Source organism: Euphorbia lathyris, chromosome 7 (genome assembly GCF_963576675.1).
Source record: "Euphorbia lathyris chromosome 7, ddEupLath1.1, whole genome shotgun sequence".
Taxonomy (NCBI): Eukaryota; Viridiplantae; Streptophyta; class Magnoliopsida; order Malpighiales; family Euphorbiaceae; genus Euphorbia; species Euphorbia lathyris.
In genome coordinates, this window is record NC_088916.1 from 13,122,001 (window position 1) to 13,139,321 (window position 17,321).

At 32.1% G+C, this 17,321-nt stretch overlaps 1 protein-coding gene across 1 annotated transcript; it reads right to left on the reverse strand.

Moving 5' to 3' along the window:
* Positions 1–8,537: 8,537 nt before the first annotated feature.
* Positions 8,538–13,931, reverse strand: LOC136235790 (trans-cinnamate 4-monooxygenase). Its single transcript, XM_066025819.1, has 3 exons — positions 13,086–13,931; positions 11,989–12,122; positions 8,538–9,294 (listed from the first exon to the last, which is right to left on the reverse strand). Exons 1-3 carry the CDS (start codon positions 13,868–13,870, stop codon positions 8,696–8,698), a joined length of 1,518 nt encoding a protein of 505 aa, XP_065881891.1. The 5' UTR covers positions 13,871–13,931; the 3' UTR covers positions 8,538–8,695.
* Positions 13,932–17,321: the final 3,390 nt, after the last annotated feature.

Genomic DNA, 17,321 nt, shown 5'->3' on the forward strand with positions numbered 1-17,321 from the left:
TTGATAATTTTTATTTAGAATGAGAACTCAATTGATGATTTTTGTTTAGTTCACAGACCTGATTATTGTTTTAATAGTTTAAGATTTTAATTGACTTTAAATATTTGGTTTAGGTAGGGAGCAAATAGATACTATGCCTTGATTTTAATTGCAGTGTCACGTGAATTTTTGCACCACATGATATAATTTTAATGAAAATATGTTAAGAACCGATCCCTTAATATAAATTTCCCAATGTAAAATAGATTTCACCAATTTTTAGCTGAAATCAACAAAATTTAGAATAGAACTAAAAATTTGAGACCTAAACCTAGCCATCAAAAGACTCTAATTTTTTTTATTCAGGTTTTGGAGTTTTCTTTCGGCTTTTAGCCGGAAAATATACGTCTTATTTGTTTGTTTTGCTTTTTTATTGAATAAATTATTTTATTGATCTATTATGGTATATTTGATAATTTGTTTAATTTGTAGTTTTTTATTTTTTCTCCTTTTATGAGTGGTTGTCGTATATAGGATTGCTATCATATTTTCTTTGTACCGTGTACTATTACTCTAGCATGATTTATAATATTTGTTAGGGATATTCGGATTATGGGCCGAATATTTATCCACGTTTGTCCGCGTGTAAGTGAAACGGGCTAAATATAATAGCAATATGAAATACATAATACTAATATATGATATACTACTAAAATGATATAATACTAAGGTTCTGTTCTGATTTCAAAAAAAAAAAAAGTTCTGTTCTTTATCATTGAAAAAACTGAACTGAATTGAATGCTACTGAATACTGAACTGAATTTAACTGAATGCTACCAAACTTAACCGAATGCTACAATAATGATGATATTAGACTATAAAATAATTTTAATGATAATATTGGACATTAATAAGCTTATAAAATAAGCTTATAATAATAATAATAATTCTAATAATAATGGGATATTCCCTACCAAAAAAAAGGGTTAAGCTAATAATAATAATAATAATAATAATAATAATAATAATAATATCAATAATAAATAAATATATTATTAAAGATAAAACTAAATTGAATATCAAATAAAAGTCCGGCTTGATAAATTCTTGGTTCGATAAAAGCCTATGAAATTAAATAAAAATGAGTCTAATTTAAATTAAAAATACAAATTACATACAAACACAAATTTACATATAATTTAAAGCCTATGAAATTAAATACAATTTTTCATATAAATACAAACTCTTAACTTTTTATTACAATGAAGGATTAATGTACAAAAATACCCTAACGTTTTGGGTCAGGAGTAATTTTACCTTTAACGTCTAAAATAGTGTAATTTTATCCCTAACATTGATAAATTGGGTAAATTTGAGAAATAATTCATAACATAGATGCAATTCCTAATTTTCAAATATGGATGCATAATTTAAATTTATTTTTTTATTAGAGGATATATACTTTAATAAACTATCATTTCTTAACTTTTATCTAATTTATAGATAATGATAAACTATAAATAATAATAATAAATAACGATAAATTATAGATAAATAATAATTATAATAATAATAAATTATATATAAATAATTATAGTTATAATAAGTAATGATAAATTACTGAAATTGGATGCTGAAACTAAATGCTGAACTGAACTGAATTGAACTAAACTGATTGCTACTGAACTGATTGTTATTAAAATTAAATAATAAAGAACACCGCCTAATATACAGAAAAAATTTGCATTCAATAGAATTTGCATCTATAATAAAGATTTAGAAGACTTCTGTCTTATCCATTAGACAATGGACGCCTTTTCTATTTTTTTTTTCTTTTGATAATTTTTGTTTATAAAAGAAAAAATTGACAAGATAATTTTCCAAATTCAGAAATTACAATTTATTTTAGATCTAATGTTTCTCTAGTCCCTTTAACTTATTTAAATTGGTCATTTTGCCCTTCCAATTAGGGGTGGGCAAATAAACCGGAAAAACCGGTAATCGAACAGAAAACCGATAATCCGAACCGAAAAAAGCGGTTAACCAACCGGTGGTTTTCTTAATGGTTAAAAAAATAGATAGGTACCGGTTTCGGTTCAAGGTGTTCAAAAACCGCGGTTACTGGTTAACCGAACCGTGTAATAAATATATATTTAAAAAACTTAATATATTATATAAATTATATTATAATATATAATTGGTGTACCTGTACTAACATAAAAAAAAATTAAATATATTATATATGTTATATTAATGTTGTACTTAAAAAAAATACAAAAATAAACACATCATTTTTTTTAAATCAAAACTATTAGTATTGTTCAAAATCAAAATATATACATAAGTTATATTATAATATAATTACTGCTATTATTTTTGTTTAAAATAAAAAACAGAAACCCTATTTTTAGTTCGGTACTTATGTATGAATTTTGAATTTTTATAATTTCGTTTCGTTTGAATTTTTAAAATTATATGTATTTTAATATTGTTTAAAAATTTAGGTTTGGGTAAAAATTATGGTTAACCGTTGATTTTTGGTTAACCAATGAGAATTGGTTAAAAACCGTTAACCGAAATTAATGGTTAACCGGTCGTATGGTTAACCGATTGATATGGACCGGTTTCGGTTTGGATGGTTGAAAAACCGGTGATAACGGTTCGGTTAATGATTTTGCCCAATGGACTGGTTAACCGAACCGTGCCCACCCCTACTTCCAACTCATCGAATGTCCTATTTACCCCCCTTAACTCTATAAAAATGATATTTCTTACTCCCTTAACTTGTTCAAATTCGTCATTTAACCCCTCCATAACTCATTGAATGTCCTATTTATCCCCTCAACTCCATAAAAATGGTATTTCTCACCCCTTATGATCTTATTTACCCCATTAACTCCATAAAAGTAGTATTTTTTACCCCTTTATAGTGTAAAATTAATAGGACTTATTCAAATGAGTTTGAAAATATATTTTTTAAATATCGACTTTTTTATTTTGTTTTAATTTGATAATTATATTGATCCTTCATATGTTTATTACAATAATATTATATTACATTAATTAGATAATCAAAATTTAACTAGCCTAAAAATTTGAAAAGAGAATAAATGAATCAAAGATACAAATAACAAGAACATTAATATAAACAAGTTAAAGACATTATATGTAGGGATAAGATACCAAAATAGGCCTATGGTTTTTGAGGAAGTACCAATTTAGGTTCCACGTACAAAATAGCATCAATATAGGTTTAACGTTTAAAAAAAGATATCAATTTAGACCTCGATAACGGATTGTAAGGGGTAAGAAATACCACTTTTGTGGAATTAATGGGGTAAATAGGACATTCTATGAGTTGAAAGGTGAATGGACAATTTTTTTTTTTTTTTTTTTTGATAAGGTGAATGGACGCCCAGGTAGGGATGCAACTGGGGCGGGGAATACCCGTACCCGTCGGGGCCCCGCCCTGATGGGGCGGGGATTCCCCGCCCCGTTTTTTGGCGGGGATGGGGACCAATATGGTTCCTGTAGGCGGGTACGGGGCGGGGACGGGAAATGGGATCCCCGCCCCGCGGGGATCCCCGTACCCGTAAAGCCCTGACGGATAATCCCCGATTATCCCCGTTTATAAAATAAAATGAAAAATATTTACTTAATATATATAACCTCTAACCAAAAAAAACACCATCAATCATCTTAACTATTTGGACCCATTCTACTTCTCGTTAACTATTAGAATTTTTCAACAATTGATAATCTCATGCTTTCTTTACCCTTTCCTCTACCTCTGCACTTCCATTTTCTCATTTTCTACTCCTATATTCCCACGTTGCTTCAGGTTTCCCCACTCTGCTCTTCCTTTTCCTTTTATTTTATGTCTATGTTCTTCTCTTTTTTTTCTTTTTCAAGAAAGTAAAAATAAAATATAGCTCTTCTGATCTGTTTCTAATTTTTTTTTCTTTCTGTGGTTATTGTTCCATTGACATGATTGAATTGATTTGGTTTCTCAACGTCGTAGTGATTTTCCACGTTTGAATTGAGTTGTAATCGTATTGGATCTAATAATGTATTTGTATTGATTCATTTATTTCACATTATATTCTGCATTATTGGTTTAGATTAGAGCATCATGGGTAAACGGGGATTCCCCGTACCCGCAGTTTCCCCGTGGGGCGGGGACGGGGACAGTTTTTGTCCCCGTTTAGTTGGCGGGGACGGAGACGGGAAATCCCCGTTTAGGCGGGGACGGGGATGGGAAACCAAATCCCCGCCCCGCCCCGCCCCGTTTACATCCATACGCCCAGGACATCTTGGAAGAGGATTTCATGAATTACATTGGAGGGTTGATCAAAGATATGCAATCCCAATGGGAGATTATAGGTAAGATTAGCTAAGCGGTCTGCACTTCTGTTTCCTTCACGGTATGTGTGGGATATTACCACCATTCAATCTCGGTTCAGCAGCTCCTTAATGGCGTCAATCAAGTTACAAAACTCATTTTTAAAAGATTAGAGAAGCATTAGACCTTTATTTTATAAATTACAATTTCATATTTTATCTATTATTTATTCTAATATTATATATATAGATTCTATCATAATAATGTTATATTTTTATCTCTGATTTACTTATTTATCATAATATTCTATATATTCGATTCTATATTTTATCTATTATTTATTCTAATATCTATCGAGAATTAGTATTAGGATTTTACAATATAACTTGACGCTACTTAATTTCAATCACACTACACAATACATAACATTTTTTGTCTTAAATTAGCATTTAGTTCATAAATTATTCGTTATCACTTCGTGGCTAACATTATCATAAGTAATACATGATCGGTAATAAGCGATCGTGGTAGATCAGACTATTCCGCTATTAACCAAATTAACAGATTTTACTTAAGACTTTAAACATGTGTTTATATTGGGCTTATAGATAATCACTTCAATATAAATTTCCGAAAAGAACTTTCGAGAGATAACCCAGTGATGTGATGTTTAACCAATATATATATAATGTGAGTTGGAAATAAATGAAATGTGATGAGTGGATATGAATGGAACACAGTAAGCTAATATTGCAACCTCAAGAAGCTCTATCAAATCTTCTAGTATAGATATGGAGTCGACTGGAGTAATAAAATTAGATAATAAATGCTTATCATATGATTCATGCTGTTTTATTCATTGGATAATATACTTACACGTGAGTTTGTACATTTATAGATAGATTGCCTTTTTCTAATTTTACCAAAAAAAAATTAATATCAGAATTTAATTATACTTTTTATTTTATTTTATTTTCCTTTCCTTTTATTGTAATTATACTTTTAAGGTCTCAACATCGCCAGCTCCCTGAACTTATCCAAAATAGTAGATTGGCTCTCTCAACTTGGCAAGTGTCCCTAAACTTATTTATTTCATATCACCAGTTCTCTAAACTTGTCCATAAAAGTAGATTAGCTCATTGAACTTTGCAAATGTCTCACCAACTCCCCAAACTTGCTTATTATGTAACAACTAAATATAAAAACCATAATACTAACTCTCGATCCTCATCCATTCAATCTCTCAAACCTGCAATACTAACTCTTATAATAGGTGGAAAGGTAGGAGAAGCGAAAAAAGTACCTCTCGAATAGATGAAGATGTATTTTTAGAATTTAGATTTAAAAAGTTTTTGTATTTAGTTGTTACAGAATAAGCAAGTTTAGCGAGTTGGTGAGACACTTGCAAAATTCAATGAGCTAATCTATTTTTATGGACAAGTTTAGGGAGCTGGTGATACGAAATAAGAAAGTTTAGGGAGCTGGTAAGACACTTGTAAAGTTCAGGGAGCCAATCTATTATTTTGGACAAATTGAGGGAGCTAGTAATATATTAAGCCTACTTTTAGATTCAAAAGTGAAAAATCGAGCGACATATTTAATACAATAATTAGATAAATTATATTCATGTTACTGAATTTTATTTATTTTCACAGCACAGTAATTGAATTTTAAAATGTAATACAATAATTATTTAAAACGGTATGACAATTACATTTTTTTAATATTTATGACTATTAAACTTTAATTAACACCTCAAAATGTTGTTGACATCCTTAAATTAAAATAGAAATACTATAGAATTAAAGTTGTTTAGTATCACGTATTTTAATTTTCAAAATCATAATTTCTGAAGTTTTTCTCTATCTAAACATTCACTTTCTCTCTTCTAACCAAACTACGCTTGACCTCGAACGAATTTTTTTTTTAATTGAAAACTTAGAGGTCGACCCAAAAGAGCCAAAGCATCCTAACTATGTTAGCACACTTCGAATCAGATGGAGCCGAACCCAAAATATTATTAAAAGATGAGATCAGTACAAACAAAACAAGTAATAAAGGACAAACAAAAAAGCGGAATAAAATACAAACAAACCAGCGAAATCGAAACTGGGACAGTCCCGCCGAGTCATCAGACACAAATTGAGAGTAGAAGGAAGGCGAGGAATTCCATGAAAGCAACGAAAAAGCAGTTCGACCATGGTTAGCTAAGGAATCTGTCACCCTATTTCCTTCTTTAAAATATGTGAAACAAAAATTGTCATTTGGGATATAAGGGAAAAGCAAAACACTCATTCTTATCGGAAACACCAAAGAATCGTCTTGGATCATGATTTTAACAGATTCACTACATAGCTTGAATCTGATTCAATCCAAAGCTTCTTCTAGCCTTTATTCCAACCCATACGAATAGAGTGCACAACACCCTATAATTCCGCCTCAAAAGGGAGACAGGTGCTAAACGGCATTGCAAAAGCACCGTGTGGAAAGCCTCTGCAGTTTCTGAAAATTCCACCCGCCCCTGCTAAATTATCAGCCACTAATTCATCTGAATTTACTTTGATCCAATCCGGCAGCAGAGGACGCCAAATAACTTCCACGCAGGAGGGTACAGGAGGAGGGCGACCAAGTAAAGAGAGCTACGACAAAACATGGAGATCCTTAGCCGAATGAAACATAACTCCCTTGCTTCCAAATTGCACCTCACGGAATATGCTCCAAAGATCTCGCAAAATCACAAAGATATTTAATACAATTGAATCAAAGATAGCCGGATTTCAAATTCTACAAAACCATATTAACACTAACTAGAATTCTACATACATTATCGCTTGTATATTTATTTATTTTTAAGAAAACAAGGTATTATTGGTTGTATTGTGAATTGATTTAATTAGGGGTGAGCAAAACCGAACCAAAAACAAAAAACAAAAAAAACCGAATTAAAAAAACCGAACTAAACCGAACCAAATTGTAATTTGGTTTGGTTCAGTTCTCTTTTTTTTACAACTTTAGTTTTTGATTTGGTTCGGGTTGGGTATAAACCGAAAAAACCAAACAAACCGAATTATACCTAGCATACCGCCCAGCCCACTATTTACATAGCCCGAAAAAACCAGATAAATCAAATTAATTCCTTAGTGTTTAATTAAGCCCATCCATTTATTATTTATTTGTGTATTTAAAAAAAAAAAACTTAAACATTATAAGCAGAGCTCAAACTTCTAAAAGTTATAGGAACACTTTTTTTTAATTATTACCTGAATTGGTTTGGATATGAGATTTTAATTATTTTACATGAATTGGTATAGGTATAAGATTTCAATTATTATATATGAATTGGTTTAGAATTACGTAATAAATGTTGTACAAAAAAAAAAATTAAAGTTACAGTAACCAGTTTTTAGATTTTGATAATTTCTAACTTAAATATGCAGGTTGTTGGTAAATTTGCACACTTTATAAAAATGTAAATTGTTTTACCTACTGTTTGCTGTTTACTGTTACGGTTTGCGGTTTGCTGTTTGCTGTTACGGTTTGTTGTTTGCTGTTGGAAAAAGCTGCTTTTCCAAAAAGCAGAGATTCTCTGCTTTTGTAAAAAGCTGCTTTTCGGGTGTAAAAGCCAAACAGGAGATCACTAACCAAACACATAATGCTGTTTTTCAATTGTAAAAGGCAAAGAGGAGGGTCACTAACCAAACACCTAAAATTCTCCCTTTTGAAATGAAAAGGCAAAAGGAGCCTGAAAAGGAGCAACCAAACACCCCTAAATAAGCCTAATAATTATCTATTAGTATTCCAATAGATAATTAACTATAATTATCTCCAAACAGCATGATCTAGTAATCTTCTGGGGTGTTTGGTTGCTCCTTTTCATGCTCTTGTTTGCCTTTTCGTTTCAAAAGGAAGAGTTTTAGGTGTTTGGTTAGTGACATCCTGTTTGCGTTTTACATCTGAAAAAACAGCAGTAGGTGTTTGGTTAGTGACCTCCTTTTTGCCTTTTACACCCGAAAAGTAGCCTTTTACAAAGCAGAAAATCTCTGCATTTTGGAAAAGCAGCTTTTTCAACAGCAAACAACAAACCATAGCCGTAACAGCAAATAGCAAACCGTAACAACAAACAGCAAACAACAACAATAAACAGTAGGTAAAACAAACAGGCCCTATAGTTATATTTTTCAACTATAGATGCCCATCACTCTATCCATAAATTAAATAAAAAAAAAAAGTGGAACAACTTTTATTTTAAGTTCATAGATTGATTTACATGAGTCACAACATTATCCAAACCCCACATTCAAAATCATTTCCCAATTTCTTCACCAACCCTCAAGTTATATTAAAAATATTACACAAAGAAGAAAAAAGGATTAATTAAAAACACCTTGGCTTAGCAACAATAGTGGAATGCTTCAATATATGCAAACTGAACTGCCCACCTTTCTCACTAGTATCAAGCTTATCCTGCCCTGGAGGAGGCAGCAGTTCAAAATTCTGTACCAAACGCCCCAAAGTTATCCCAAGAATAGGCAATGCAAGTATAATTCCCGGGCAGCTTCTCCGTCCCACTCCGAACGGAAGGTACCTGAAATCATTCCCGTTAGCCTCGACTTTCGATTCCTCTTCGAAGAATCTCTCCGGCCTGAACTCTTCCGGGTTTTTCCAGTGAGCAGGATTGTTGGCTAGCCACCAGGCATTGACGAGGATTTTGCTCTCGGCGGGAATGTCGTAGCCCCCGAGTTTAGCTTCTTGGAGATTCATGTGCGGGACGAGGAGGGGGATTGCCATTCGGAGACGGAGAGTTTCTTTGATGACTGCTTGGAGATATGGAAGTTTGTGGGTATCAGGTTCTGTGATTTGGTGACCAACTCCGAGGACTGTGTCAATTTCATCCCTTAGCTTTTTTTGGATCTCTGGATGATTTACAAGCTCTGCTATTCCCCATTCAATTGACCATAGTGTTGTTTCAATTGCTGTTCATACACCACAAAACATAAATTTTCCAAATTAAAATCACTTCCTGCTAGTAATTCCACAACATATCACATCTTTTAGGACAAAAAAAATGCCTGAATTATACTGGATTGATTTGAGCTCAATTGCACAGATTTTCTAGCAACTATTTAGCTATACATATAGTCGGTTTGGCAGCTATTTTTCAATAACCAGCAAAATTTCGTAAGGTTAAGGCCCCTTTGTTTATCGGAAAATATTGGGTAAAGGAAAATTTTGTGTTGGAAAATAAATTTGGCTACAATATCGAAAAATGAAAGGAAATTGTTGGCGGTTAATTTTGAATTTTTCAAAAGGGTAAGAAGAAATTGAGCACGGTTCTAACCGGTTAAGAAAAAAATTTAGTCTTTCCATAAATTTTCCTGGTAAGTAGTTTAAAATTTCCTATTAACTTATTTTTATAAGCAAACAAACACCGAAAAATTAGGAAAATGTTTTTCTGCATAATATTTTCCGATAAACAAACGAGGGTGACTTAAGATACCAAAATAATCTAAGGTTTTAGGGAAAGAGCTAATTTAGACTCCACGTAAGCACAATTCCGGTCTAATTGTTTATCAAATGGAAATTAAAAATCTCACTAACAAAAAGCTGCACAATTAAAGATCTCAAATGATTATGTAGTTAACTCACACCCTTACTTGCACTAGAAAAATTATTTATCAACAGTTTCACAAGCATATCCATCTAATCTATTAATTCTTCTTTCCTATTTAAGGTGAAAGCATGATATAACACATAGATGTCATATATGTAAATTTCTATCAATAAGGCTTTTAATTTTATCATGTGATAAATATTATTTAGATTGGTACATGTCCCAATCTAAATAATCCAACTAATCAAACTTTTAATTGTATCATATGATAAATATTATTTAGATTAGTACATGTCCCAATCTAAATAATCCAACTAATCAAACTTATAGTATACACCATAGCTAATCATAGAGAATGAAGTGGGCAATATTTTAAATATATATATATATATATATATAAAATAAGTGTTAGGTGAGAAAAAGGACCTCCTACTCCTACAATCTGAAGGGCCAATAAAAAATAAAAGATTATTCTTAAGAATTAGTTAAAGTGTACAAGGATTGAAAATATGATTATTATTATTATTATAATATTAAGGTCCAAGTGGTTCTACCTACTCCATATCCAAGAAAAAGAGAACTTGTCATCTTTGTTGTTGTTGTTGGTTGGGTTGCACATTCATATCATCTAACTTAACTAATAATTATTAAAATAATGACATGTAAACTTGCAAAGTGACACAATTGACCAAACCCATCATGCAAATTGCAAAATAAAATACTAATTATATTCAATTTAAATCAACTTGGAATTGCTTAATTAAGACTTCAAATGTCTGGCCACAAATTGATGAAAAAGCCAAAATTATTGGGTTCCCTACAAAACAAGCCCTAAATCTTATAACACTTGGTTCAATGTGACTAAATTCAATGCTACCTATCTTCTCATAAATGAGTGATTCCCATTCAATGGGAATTTAATCATTTCTGCTCTTATTTTATCAAGACAACATGGATCTGAAATAGGGTTGTGTTCCTAAAATTTTGAGCCTCATATTTTTCGGATAATTCATAATATTTTAATGGATTTTTTTCAAATTAAAGTTTATCATTAGCAAATCGGTCTTAAATCCATATAATGACATTCGAGTAAAAAAACCTAATATGTTTGATAAAATAATCTTGAAAAGCCATCATTTAACAATAAAAATACGGGTTTTTTAATTTGGATCGTGTGTATGAACCACTTTACAGACTACATATAAGAATATGATTTAATATTTCTAACTTAAAGAACTTGGAGATTCTCTTCTTCTCTCCAAATTATATTTCTATTTTTTAACTAAACCTTTGAACTTTTATTTTGTCATGAAATACGTTTTTCACATTTTAAAATGCCTAATAATACAGTAACGTGATTGAACAAACAGCAAACTTGCACCTTTCAAAAAGATTCAACTAAATAAAAGAAAACAAAAGGGTTCAATTTTAAAATATTCACAAAAAAAAAAAAAAAAGTTAGAGAAACCTAATAATGCATTGTATATACCCTTTGTGGTTTGTACTTTGTGGAGAATAAATATTGCCTCAATATATGAGGACTTGTAGCCACAGGAACAATAATTAAGTAGATAGGACATTAAAAAAACTAATAGTAAAAATAAAAATAAATAAATGAATGACAGAGACTGCCACCAGTATTTAGTGCCTATCAACAACTAGATTTAAATACTACATTTTTTTTGATCCTAGTTGTCTACTTGAGAGCCTCAAAAATATCCTTAGCCGAAAGTATACTTTGCAATAATAAAATATACTTAGACCTCATTTGTCACAGAGTTTATTTTATATTACCGCTTTAAGCCACTAATGTTTGGTGAAAAAATGTTTTAAAATGTCTAATTACTATTATATAATTTTAAATAAAAACTTTATCATATTTTTACCTATCATTTTATATAAACTAATTATAAATTTTATTAAATAAACTTACATAATTAATTAGTTAAAAAAATAACAGAAAAGATAATCGAATAGCGGTAACAGATATTTAGCTAACAGACTCTTAAAAAAACTCAGCTTAACATGAAAAAGATAAGAGGAAAAGGAAAAGTACCAGCAACATTGATGTTCTCAACAATGTAAAGAACATTGTCCTCATTGATCTCTCCCTTCTGTTGTGCATCTAATATATGATCCATTGCGCATTTTAATCCTTCATTAGTCATTCTCTTTGTGCTTGCAATTTTCCTGTCACCAAACCCACTTTTTTATTATTTTATTCCAAATCTAATCATTTCTTTTTATAATTAAGTCAAATATTCTTCACCCAATCATAGTTTATTGGGTATAACTTGATTAATTTCAAATTTACAATGCAAAATTAATAATTGAAATTCAATAATTTAATAAATAATTAATTAATCAAAAGTTTTGATTGCTAATTTATTTTCATCACTTTTCACTTTAAAAATAATAGTTTTTTTTTTTTTTACTTTTATAACTGAAAATAATTTTTTACAAAACAAAGCGCAACAGTAAACCACAGCAAGTAAATTAAACGGTTAAATAAACTAAACGGTGCTAATTTTTTTAGATCTAGGAATTAAATCTCAATTAGTGCAACTTGAGAAAACTATAATCCAATTATAGGACATGGCATAGAAACATGACATCACATGCCTACAATAGAATTTTTCATTGTCCTATATGAAAAGCAAAATCGATTTTTCATTGTCCTATATATGCACAACTAAAACCAAAAACGACTACGTATCTTTAACGACGCGCAACTTGAAAAGTTTGTCTTTTCACGTATTTCTAAGTTTATTTGGCACTATAAACAAGGAATCCAATTAAAATCTATCCTCAAGCCCAGGAACTATATATAATATTTATAAATAAACCAAATTAAGGGTCAATTTGCCCCTATTTGTCAAATTAGTCGTTCATAAATAAACTAGTTTAACTTTTATAAAATTTTAAATATTAAAATTTAATATATTTGTGCTAATTTTCATTTGAGCTAAATCGATCAGAAAGACCAAATCGCCCCTCACAGCATACCAAATACATCTATCTAATTTCCATTAATAAAACTAAAAATTAAGTTAAAATAATAAAGTATTAAATTATGTAACAGTTAATGAAAATTAATAAATAAATAGTTAATTTATGCATATTATATCAGATAAATAAAATTAAAAGACTTACTTCCTTTCGTCAACAAAATAATCTTTGAAGAGCTGAAGCCTTTTTTCCTTAATTTCCTTACAGATCTTCAAATAACCTCTCAAGAAAGGTCTCAAAATGGGGATAAAATCGCCATAGTTGTATTCAAAGCTCTGAGCCAATCTACTTCTTTCTCCATTCAAGGCCTTGAGCTTAACAAACAACGGATCATCTTCACTCTCAAATCTCCGATCAAACATAATCCTATACATATTATTATACATCATCAATTGCAATCTCCGCCGCAAAACGATCCCGTTCGTCGCCGAATCGGGATTCTTCATCACATCTTCCACAACTTTCGCCGCCTCTTCTTCCCATCCATACCTGTACTGCTGCACAACTTTATTAGTGAAAAACGGCACCGTCATGATTCTCCGCATTTTCCTCCAGTGCTCACCGTACACTGTGAAAACCATATCCTGTCCTTTCCCTGTAAAAATGTCGAACACGACATTTCGGGTTCTCGACCCGAATTCCACACCCTGAGTCGCTAAAACCTCTTTAGCGTGCTCAGGAGAGGATACGACTACGAGATTCCTCTGTCCCATACGGAGGAGCATTATGTCGCCGAATTTCTTAGCATAATCGGCGAGATTGCGGTGGTTTAAATCGTCGCCGACTTGAAGCCAGTTACCGAATACGGGAACGGGTAAAGGTCCGGGTGGGAGCTTAAAACGCTTACCGCGAAGCTTTGAAACGACAATGGCTACAATTACAGCAATGAAAAGACCCAGGAGGGTCTTTTCTAAGAAGAGGAGATCCATTAATGGCGAAAAGGTTGGAGCAGAAAGAAAGAGAGAAATGGTATGGTATGGTGTTGGTGGAGGACAAAGAGAGGTTTTTGGGGGTTTTATAGAGAGAGTGGGGGGTTAGAGTTGGGTGGACACGTGGCGGGTAGTTGAGGCGTGTGGGCGAGATTGGAGAGTGGGATTAGATAGAAGTGTGAGAATGGGGGATTTGACGGCGTTAGTGTATTTGACGTGGTAGGCGAAGAGAACGGTGTTTAGGAGTAGGTAAGCTGGTTGGTGGCGAAAATGTCACAAATTGGTCTCCAATACTTTTGTATTATGGTGGGTCCACACCATCCATTGGCCATTTATTTTTTTATTTTATTTTACTACATCAATTCACGTATAAACTTGGTTAAAAATAATAATTAGGATAATGACCTAAAAAAAAACAAAGGGGGGAAACTACAAAATTGGATCGAATTGGAGACCTATTTACATATTTAACACATTTACTCAATATATTACATATTTAGACTATATTTGTGTGATTTTTTTAAAATATCTTCAATATGTTTGTAATTTTACGGCGCGGCCGTCTCCCTCCCGTCTGACTTCGCGAATCGATGCTTTCGCGACATATGTGAACCTAATGTTTGGTTCAGTTGATGATTTTAATCCGCATATGTGAAATCTAGACATGTTTTTAAGAATATTCGTGAAGTGGAATATAAAAAAAAAGGTCAAACAACAAGAGATTCTAACATTAAAATCATAACATTATCAAAATTTACAATAAGATTGCGACAATAACAATATTAAAATCATATCAAAATTTACAACAAGATTGTCACAATAAACTCCTAACAAATCACTTCAAAATGAACCTAACGAATCTGGACGGAAATTTCTTCCTATACTAGAAGTCCAGACTTTTTGGGATGGACGTTTCCCATGGTGCACACCAAGATTGACACAATCTCTCTTAACGAATCATTTTAAAGTAAATGTGGCCAATCTTGAGGGAAATTTCTCCCTATATAGGAAGGAAAGTCATCTCTCCTGCACCACAGTACGTCGTCTTCCAGAAAGGGATGTTATGTATTCGACCACCTTCAGAAAAATGTAATCGTGTTGGGCAAAAAAATGATGATTTAGCTTCGCGAAATGAGGATTTGTGAAGCATGCGAGTATAAATGTGCAGGAAAAAGAATGATTTTACTTAGCGAATCGATGATTTTGCGAAGTCTGCGAGGTCTGAAACGTGACGATCTACGTTGTATATTGATGCTTTCACGAAGTCTGCGAGTGAAAAAACATGAACTTTTCTACTCGCAGACTTCACGAAATAATCGATTCGCTAAGTAGACTGTCACGTTTCAGGCTCTTTCTCATCGCAGATCTTCGCGAAATCATCGACTACGCGAAGTGATTTTCTGCAAAAAAAAAAAAACAGAGAAAACAGTAGATACTTACATTTTTCGCGCCTTTCACTCTTAAAATCGACAATAATAATATGATAAACCGGGGAAAATGATGAAAATAACGTAGAATAATCATTTCTTCGATGGTCACAAAAGAAACAAACCAAGGAACAAGCAAGAATAGGAAGATGAAGAACCATGGCTTCGTTTTCTAGAATTAGGAAGATGAAAAATCAAGAGATGAAGAGAGGAAGAAGAGAAATACATGGTGATGTGGAGAAATGGTGCAGATTTCGTGAAATTTAAATGAAGAGAGTAAGATCAAACGTCTAGGAATCATTTGGGGGAGAGCAATTGTTCGCGTAACCAGTACGGGGAAGGGGGGAGATGAAAATATAAGGGTATTTTGGGAAAGTCACATAAACATAGTCTAGATATGTAGTAGGTTAAGTAAATGGGTTAAATATATAAATGGGTCTCCCATTTGACCCAATTTTATAATTTTTCCTAAAAAATATTATAATATTTACTGCTATAAAATAGTTTAATTTACTATACAATTATCAAATTAGATGAATTTCAGATATTATTGTAAATATGGATTTTTTTATTATTCATGTGTTATGTGCTCGTCGGAAGTGGATGACGTTTGGCATTTATTTATCCTATGTCTTAAGGTGCAAGAGGTGTGGAGAGAAGCGGGTTTGATGGACATAATCAATCGTGTTGGGGCTGATGCAGATAATTTTGTGTCTTTTTTCTCTAAAATGTGTAGGATATGCGGTCTGGAGCAAATTGAAAGGTTCATGATGCTTCTCTGGAACTGGTGGAGGACAAGGAGTGGAAAGCTATAGCGACAGTTGATAGTTCCTAATGTTATGGGTCCGCCCATATTTAAAGTCCATTTATTATTAATTTTGGCTTCTTTGAGAAGCTATATTAATGTGTATTTATTGGAATGAGTTGTATTCATTTAATATAAGTGAAGGAAGAAGAAAAGACACACAAAAGAGATTTTCGGATTTGGCCTTTCTCTCTTTAGGTCAGTTCACGTTTTTGTCGATTCCCGGAGATTGAACCGTCGGATCGTCACGATTTTTGGAAAGAAGCTTCTAGACATATTGTTCCATGTTCTGACCGTTGTGATCGCCGTTCGGAGGTCGGGAAGGTCTGTTCGGAGTTGGGGAAGATTGTAGACTGATTTCTTCTCTTTCTTAGTATTTGTCTACTTCTTGAAATCTCTTATTGTTTCATGATTATTGGTGGGTTATAAACCTTTTGTAAGACTTTGTTGGGTTTGTTTTGCCCTCAATTTTATCATAATAAGAGAAGTAGGGTGGACTCCTCAAACGTCCCGTGGTTTTTACTCTTCACACCGAAGAGGTTTTCCACGTATAAATCTTGTGTTGTTGATTGTGGTTTTGGATTTCCATTCTTGTGGTTATAGTTGCTATTTTTGATTTGGACTTGGGTTGTGCTTTGGTTGATTGTTTGTTAGATTGATCCTTGTGGTGTTGTTATTGGTATTCCGTATATTTGATTGTTGTTATTGGTAACCCATCTTTTGGGTCCTTCAATTGGTATCAGAGCAAGGTTAATTTTTGAAGTTAGCTATGGAATCTAATAGCAGTAATAGTTCCATGGTCAAATTGACATCAACCAATTATTCTATATGGAGACCTATGATGGAAGATTTGTTATTTTGCAAAGATTTGTATGACCCAATTGATGCAGAAACCAAAGAGGATGGTAGTTTGTCCAAACCAGTCAAACCAGAAACATTGGAAGATAGAGAATGGGAAAAGTTGAAAAGAAAGACTTTAGGGACTATCAGACAATGGGTTGATATTAGCATTTTCAACCATGTTTCTCAAGAGTCCGACCCATATGATTTGTGGAAGAAATTAGAAGGTCTTTATGAAAGAAAGATTGCTCATAACAAGGCTTCTTTGATTAAGAGGCTTGTTAATTTGAAGTTGAAAAGTGGGAAGTCGGTTTCTGAACATCTTAGTGATTTTCAAGATATAATCAACAAACTTACCACTATGAAGATTATTCTTGAT